Source organism: Rutidosis leptorrhynchoides, chromosome 8 (genome assembly GCF_046630445.1).
Source record: "Rutidosis leptorrhynchoides isolate AG116_Rl617_1_P2 chromosome 8, CSIRO_AGI_Rlap_v1, whole genome shotgun sequence".
In the NCBI taxonomy this organism is placed as follows: Eukaryota; Viridiplantae; Streptophyta; class Magnoliopsida; order Asterales; family Asteraceae; genus Rutidosis; species Rutidosis leptorrhynchoides.
The window spans coordinates 304,195,585-304,204,346 of record NC_092340.1 but is presented as its reverse complement, the minus strand read 5'-3'; the positions used below and the strand labels follow the sequence as shown (position 1 = coordinate 304,204,346).

The 8,762-nt window shown below is 33.0% G+C and overlaps 1 protein-coding gene across 1 annotated transcript; it reads right to left on the bottom strand.

Annotated features, from left to right (window-relative positions):
* Positions 1–2,151: 2,151 nt before the first annotated feature.
* Positions 2,152–5,076, bottom strand: LOC139863006 (protein transport protein Sec61 subunit beta-like). The gene is made up of 2 exons (XM_071851658.1): positions 4,971–5,076; positions 2,152–2,586 (listed from the first exon to the last, which is right to left on the bottom strand). Exon 2 carries the CDS (start codon positions 2,583–2,585, stop codon positions 2,334–2,336), a length of 252 nt encoding a protein of 83 aa, XP_071707759.1. The 5' UTR covers position 2,586; positions 4,971–5,076; the 3' UTR covers positions 2,152–2,333.
* Between the last annotated feature and the right edge of the window lie 3,686 nt (positions 5,077–8,762).

Here is an 8,762-nt window from a genome sequence, read left to right as displayed (position 1 = left end):
TTTTTGCTTGTGCCCGCAACCCTCGTTACTCACGGCCCGCAGGCGTACTCGCGAATTTAAATAAATATACATATTATCTAAATTGTGACACAGATACTCACAACTTGTGGTAAACCCACAAATTAATACGGAGCATGTATTCACATTTAAAATACAAGTATATTAAGGTATAATTATATATATTTATACGGGTTAACAGGTATATCCGCGGGTTCTTTAAACAGGTATCACGGATTCATGGGTCGGATATTATCCGTCGAGGGTATTATGTATCCACGACCCGCCTGCGACCCGTCAAGGAGTACAGAATTTCATCCGTTTTATACCCGCGAGTACAAGTTTTTGATTTTATCCTCTATCACGGGAACGAATACTCGCGGGTCGCGAGTTTTTTTTTTCAACCAGTTGACATCGCTATGATATACTCATATATGTGAGTCACTATTATACTACTCCTCTGTCCCATATTAATAGTCCACAGACAAAAAATACACAGTTTAAGAAAAAATGACTATCACATGTACTTTTTTCTTACTTTACAGTTTTATCCCTTACCTTTTACCTATTTTTTGTCTTATATGTAAAAGGTAATGGTATCAAGAAAATCTACCTTATTATTTTTATCTATTTATGAAAATAAACTATCAATTTGGAATAATCAATAATACTGGACTATCAACTAATAAACTTGTTTTCATAACTTATCTTAATATTAATTTACACATATGTGAGTCACATATGCCAGGCTAACAATTATAATTAATGTCTTCATCTACAATATAACATGAACTTTTTTATTTCCCTCTAAAACCCCTCATTTATCAAACGAGTCTTCACAAAAATTTTAACAATCAGTTCTTGGCTTCAGCAAATCAGAATGACTAAACACTTTGTGAAAATGGAAGGATTTTTTCTGCTTTTAGCATTCCATTTCAGGTGTTCATTTCTATTTCTACAGGACTCATTTTTTCAACAACTCTCTAATTTTACATTTTTGGTATTTATGTTTAAGCTAGCGAACATAGTAAACTAATTAGATAGAAATGACATGTATTTATAATCGTTTCATCATTTTGTTCTTTTGATTCAGTATAACAATAGTAGGTTATAATGTTATGTTTTGTTCGAACTATCGAACATAGTAAACTTCATTAATTTTAGCGTTGTTTGTTTTAGCTATCGAACATAGTAAACTTCATTAATTAATTTACCACAGTTCTTCTCGATTAATGTTATGTTTTGTTCAAACTTCTGTTACCTTACTTAGTAATTACTTGCTACATATTAGTTTCCTTATAGCGATTTTGTACTTTATATTGTTTCATTAGTTTCTTAATATATTTCTAATGTCTTTTACATAATTTGTATAGAAATTTCAGTTGCAAATGGAGGAAAATGTAGTGCTACCCGGGAAGTAGAAAAATGCAACCCTCAAAATTGTAAATCTATTTGCAAAGAATTAGGGCTTACAAACCCATCATGCATGTCAGATACAATATGCCATTGCGATTTGAAATGCGGTAACAAGTTTTCTCGAAGTAAACTCAATCTCAATGAGCTGCATATGAACAAAATAGAACATGAGAAAACATCACGTATTGAGCATCTCATCCCACCACATGATTGAATACATTCATTTTATGCTTAAAAAGAGGGAGATGTCTTTTAAGCGTGTACCATAATATGTGGATGTAATGTTATATTGCATGTTTAATCGTTTCTTGTATAATATTAATTCACACATATGCGAGTCACTAATATGCTACTATGGTTGTAATATACTTGTGTTCTTTGAAAGGAAATCAATCATACTGTTAAGTCCATATTTGTTGATAGGATTTGTTGTATTATAAGCTTTGTACAAGTTGTGTATCCATATTTCTTGATAGGATTTGTTGCATCATTAAGTCCCCAGTTTGATGTTATTTCAGCCCACGACAGTGTGTTCGGTATTTTGCTGTTGAGATCCTCTTCGTGGCAGCTTGTGAAGATTTTGCCGATCAGTATACTGCTTTTCGGTAGTTCAGAGGGCTTCAACATTCTTGTGTTGGTTCGTTGATTTGTCGACAATGGTTTAGGTTAAGGTTTTAGATTTTAGCCTTGTTTATTTTAGCTACATGTGTTAATTGTTCACCCACGTGGCATAACACCCTAGTACATTCGCGTCAAAAGTTTATCACCTTTTTAATGAAGCAATATCGAATATTGTTTGAAATGATTCTAAACAAAAAGGATACAATATCTCTGCTAAACTTAACAAACAAAAAGTAAAACTAGACTAAGTAAACCAAAACTAGTCATTGAGTTCATCTTTCAACCACAACAAACTTGTCTTAATCCTTACGAACCAAGTAAAGCTTACCCACAACATGAAGTACAGCAACAAAAGCAATGAAGCCAATGCTCATCACCAGAACAACATTTGGAGAGATCTTCAATCCAGGTGCATCATCGGTGTAAAATTGGAGCATGTTTCCAGCGGTCCCACCAGTTGCCCCTCCAGTTCCACTCGTCCTTCTCCTACGTAAGTTAGCTGCAGCGGCTGCTGCACTTCCTCTCGGCGGAGCTGCCCCATTCAAAGCCATTCTGTACAAAAAAAATTTAGAAAATTGTAAAAAAAAAATCTATAAAAGGTTAGCAACCCATGATCAGTGTCAACGGTTGTCGTAAGTAATCAATTCATAATTTCCAAGATTCCACTATTAAACTGGAATTGCCACAGCATAATGTGGCTATCATCTACACTAACTTGTATTCTAAACATCCAAAGGCCACCGATGAACATGTCACAATATGATTATAATAATTTAATAATAGCTTACAAGATGAGAAGAAGTTTCTAGTTTGATCCGGAGAAATATTTATGTTAAAACGACATTTTGAGCAATAATAGTAATAGCTGATGAAATGAGTTGAGCCATAAATTTTCCAGATTTCCCCTGCCTATAAAGAACCTTAGATACTCCCTATCAGTCTTCAATCAATGAACAATATGATTTCCTATGCCAACACTTGAACCTAGAAATGTCTAAATATTTATAATTCAAGTGCCAAATGAGATACATATGCGAGTAATATTGATATATGACTTTGCATCAAGCAAAAACATTGATATATAAAGATCAATATTCAGATGTATGAATAAAGTTACAGAACTTCTATAGTTCTGATAGATTTCCGAAAGTTAAAGTACTAGGTTCAACTTCCTAAATAAGATGCAAGTAAAAAAAAAAAAAAACTTGTTAAAACAATATCGTAATCACAATTACTTCACCATGCATAATATGATATCGTTAATTGGCTTGTATTTAATCTCGGTATCAGATACAATTCCATTTACACTGCCATCTATCATGTTCTCCATAGCATCTCCAATCCGAGCCATGGAGATGGTACTTGTCTGCACCAACACTCCATGGCTACACCATGGAAAAGTGGGACCCGGGAGACTTTGAATTGTTTACACGTTATAATTTAGTTCTTGTACATTGTTTGTTTGGGTTAAGTTATGATTCTTATGGATTAGTTATAGTGTTTTGGTGCTAAAGCAGCGAGATCAGTCAAAAGAATTGTTTTTTTAGCAATGACGGAGTGGTCTTAGTAACTTAACAAGAAAAGTACTACATCAGTACACTACAAAACACCTCAAAGTTCATCAAATCAATTAGTGACTCATTTCATAACTAAAGGTAGTCAATAGATTAGCCCAAATGATGTGTATACAACTTGAATCAACGGGTTACAACAACAACAAAACCCAATACCACATGAGTGGTGTACGGGGGAGGTGAGATGTAGACAATCCTTCCCCTATCCGAGAATAAAGACAAGTAATTTCTCCACCCAGAGTGAAAACACTCTCAAAAGTAGAGAAAGTCATCCCTCTCTCTATTCGACGGATAGAGAGATTGCTTCCGAGTGGACCTCCGGCCAATAAGTAGGAATTTTTTTTTTTTAACAATAAAATAAAATTTAGACGTCATGAAAATAATAAAATCAAATTTCCATGGGTTTTAAATCCTGCCTGAAATTTACTTTAGGATCTAAGAGTCAGTCAAGTCGCCAATAAATCGACCCTTGCTGTCGACTCAATAACTAGAGCCGTATAACGGGTTACATAATCATAAATTACAAGAGAAAAAAACGACATATTTGATCAGGCTCGTTATAACTTTCATAATCAATGGTGTCTTACATTCTAAACAAAGTGATAAAGTTATTTTTGGACTATCTAAAGTATTTAAAATTTATAACTATAATTTAATTATTTTATAGTCATATTTAGTTTTGAATTTGAGTTTGAATGTAATATTGTTACATGGTGTTATGACCTATTGATTTATTACGTGCTAGTGTTACGGATGAAGCAACCAATGAAAGACACATCGTAAACGACATTTGTGTTGGAATATAACCTCTTTTTTTTATGCTTATATAGAAATAGAATCATAGCGTGTTAATCAAAGTTTATGACCAAATATATTTCGATATTATTTTGTGCAACCAACGATCCAAAATCATGGCTTCACATGTTCAAATCCACATTTATTAACAAATCAAGAACTGCTCACTCTAACACACATTTGTCTTCTTTTAACATTTTATCAAAGCTCATCTACACACTTCAATTTTCAAGTTACAAATTCAAACACGTCTCACAATCTAATACAAATTACTAATTTTAATTACTTCATAAAAATTAAAATCAATCGAATCTTTATAACTGAATACATAAAACAAAATACACTGTTAGATTATAAGTTAACAATTAACAATTTTCATTCAAAACTGAGAGCTAGGGCACACGATTAATCAAATAAACAAAATGAATTAGGGGACTACAATTAGATCTAGGTTACAATTTGTACGAGCTCCAGATATAAATATTAAATTAACAACAATTCGAACTAAATACATGGATCCACGAACAAATAAAAAAGTAAACCTAATATTAAAAAGATTAAACTAACCTTTTTAGTGTTGAGATCAATAGGCTGTGAAATCGTTCAGTGTGAAGATCTGATAGTTTTCTGTGAACAAATACGCGTTAGTTTACTTTTAGGCGTTAAGTTTATTTGATTGCCACGTCATTTAATTTCTTTTATTTTTTAGTTGTCTAACCGGGCTATGAGCTGCTCATAAATTATAGCCCGTCACTTTCAGGCCCATCAGTCTCCGGCCCATATATTTTTAGAAGTATTATGCCATTATAGTCTATTGTTATCCAAATTTTAGAATTTAGAATTTTTATAAATTATAATTAACAAAATAAGAACTGTTTTACTTTATTTTATTGTTGGTATTATCTCATTTATCATAGTTAAAAGGATTTTACTAACGATAGTCTTAAGGGTTATTAACAAGTTTAAAATATGTGTACATAGAAGTTGATTATAGAGGTGTCTTTAAGCATCGGCAAAATAGGAAACCGTCTAGGACTTAAAAATTTTGAAGGGTCTAAAAATTTTGAATATGTAAATATTTTTTACAATATATTTAATTAAATCAAATAAAAAATTGTCAATTAAAGTTTAAATACCTTATTTTTAATAGTTAAATAATAAATAATATGTAAGTAAATAAATAGATAAATTTGGAGTTTATTTTTATGCGTAGTAAAAAATTTTAACGTATATGTAGGCCCATTATTATTTTCGTCTAAGGCCTTTAAATTGTTGAGACGGCCCTGGTTGATTATTAACTTTATGGTGACGGTACCTGATTGTACTAGTGTATTAGGCGTGTTATAGACAATCTTAAAGGCTGTCGTTAGCAAAATTCTGATTAAAATCTATATAGACATTCCCAACGGTCTGCGATCCGCACACGTTGGGTTTCTTTCTTTTCAACCATATTCGATTACCAAAGAAATTAGGTCAGTTTTACAGAATAAAATGAAATATAAACAATTTTATCTTCGTATCTTACTACACTTATAAATAAATTTTGTACGTATTGAAGGAACACCGACATCGTCATTCATCAAGGGCTAGAGACTGAGACTTTGAACTGAAAAGATAATTAAAAAAATTGTAGTTTTATATTTATTTTGGAAAAAAATAGAAAGAAAATAATAATCGTCCCTATCAAAAAAAGAATTAAAGAAGATGGTAGCAATGATATTGTACAAAAATGTACTTTCTGTTGTAGGAAGATTTGGTTGTCGACTATAAATAAAGTCTCTGGTTCTTTGGGTTATCTGGCGGCAATTGGGTGGACCTGGGAACCCATTATTTCATAAATCTTTGTAAATCAAGACATTGTACATTGTACGTCTGTATTTGTAATACAAATCACAATTTTTAATTTTTTTTTAAAGGCAAGTTATTGATATCGAATACTCTCATTTCTCACGCATGCACGCGCTTTCGGACAGGAAACCTGAACCGCATTACAGGAATCCGAACCTTAAACTATCCCGAGGGGCACGCGGTCGGACATGGGTCCTGAATACGGGTTTGTAAAATCTTCCCCGGGGCAATCCGGCTTTCAGGAAATAAATTCCACGGATATTTTTCAGGAGAGGGACTCGAACTTGAGACCTACCCACCCTTATCCCAATGCACACGTACAAAGGGGTGAACCATTGGACACTAGAGTGGGTTCATACAAATCACAAAATATACTCAATTAGATTAGATACACTCTGTATAACATCAAAAACCTCCATCTTCTCTCTCTTCAAAAAATCTCCCACCTACCGTTCAAAAAACCGATCTTCATTCCTCCATCTTTTCCGGCACCCTCTCTCTTCCTTCTCCTCTCTCTCATCTGCCGTTTTGTAAGAGAGTGGTGACTCCGTTGCTTCCGGCCACCGGCATCTCGCCGGTGGTTCGACTTTTTTGTTTTTTTGTGTGAATAAGATCGTTTGCTGCCGTTCTTCCACTTTCGGCGATGGGTTTGACCGGTTGGCTTCTCCGTTCTTCCTCCGAAGTCCAGGCGACGATTCTAAGATTTACTCTCGGGATCTGGGTTTCGTTTGGTATTAGGGTTGCAGTTGGATGGGTTAGGGTTTCGTTTGTGGTTTTGGGGTGAAACGACTCGTCCATATTGCTATAAACGTGGTACGTTATTCATTGGTCTCATAGCGAGGTATTTGACCTCTATATGATACGTTTTAGAAAATATTGCATTCGTTTCATAAAAAGAACATTATTATTATACATAATGCATGTTTTAAACAAGTGGGCGATTATTTAAGAAATAATCCTCATAATTCATCGGTTTCCAAATACTACACACGTGATATAACAGTCGAATATAATACATGACAAAGGTTTTATTGAATGCAACACTTCATTTAAACAAAAGCATGAGACTCCATGCAAAGCTTGCTCAGATAATGCAACAGTGGAAGACTTTCTTAAGGACCTGAGAATAAACATGCTTAAACAGTCAACACAAAGGTTGGTGAGATATATAGGTTTAAAGCTAGCATCGATATAAATATAGACCACAAGATTTCATAGTTACAAACATTTCAATAAAGATATTCTATAAGTTGTTGAGCGCTTCGGTAACCATACTTAACCATAAATGTAGCATATTCCCTTTATTATGAAATCTCCTTACACTGTACCAAGTGTAGTAAAAACGAAGTACTATGCAACCGTTTACGATACTAGAGCGACTAGCCCGGTTGGGGTTGTCAAACCTAATTAGTTACCAAGCTATTAGGGAAGATATGCAAGGTGGTACAACTCAACGTAGAATATATTTTAAGTACTTGTGTCCATGGCGTAAAACATAAATGCATGTATTCTCATCCCAAAATATTTTTTGAGTTTAAAAATGGGACTATATACTCACGGTAGTAAAAGTATATTAATAATAAGTTTTCAACTTATTAAAAATATAGCCGTCGTCCTTGGATTCACGAACCTGTAACAAATATATATGTATATCAAAATGTAATACAACTATTATTCATATCATATCTTCAATCACATGTGATTGTTTAAGTTTATATTTTCAATCACGTGTGATTGTTTAAGTTTATATTTTAAATCACGTGTGATTGTTTAAGTTTATATTTTCAATCACATGTGATTGTTTAAGTTTATATTTTCAATCACATGTGATTGTTTAAGTTTAAGTTATCAAGTTAGCAGTCCAACGTTAGTAATCCACAATTAGTAGTCCACAGTTAGTAGTCCACAATTAGTAGTTCACAGTTAGTAGTCCACAGTTAGTAGTACATAGGATACACGTGTTGTATAAGACTCAATCATGACCCACAATACCGCTATTGTAGTTACACGTATTGTGTATGTGGTGTCTTTTGATTTATCCGACGTATTGTGTAACCATGACATGTTAGAATACATGTATAATACAAGAAAAATTAGCTACGATATGGTTAGTATAGATTTTAATGAATTAATCCCATAATCAAATTATCCATTTCTAACCAATATTGTTTTGCCCATAATTTCTTTGTTATAAATCCATTTTGAGTGAATCAAATTGCTATGGTTTCATAACGAACTGTAATTTGTGAAACTAAACTGAAAAATTGGTGGTTTATAGTCGGAGTTACAAGTTATAATCCATATTTGAAAGAGGTAGTCATTTACGTCGAAAGAAGGACATCTTGATGACCATTTTGAAAAACATACTTCAATTTTGAGTTTAACCATGATTTTTGGATATAGTATCATGTTCATATGAAATATCATTTTCCCATAAGAATAACTTTTAAATCAAGGATTATGATAGTTTTTAATTATCCAACCCAAAACAGCCCCCGGTTTTACTACGAC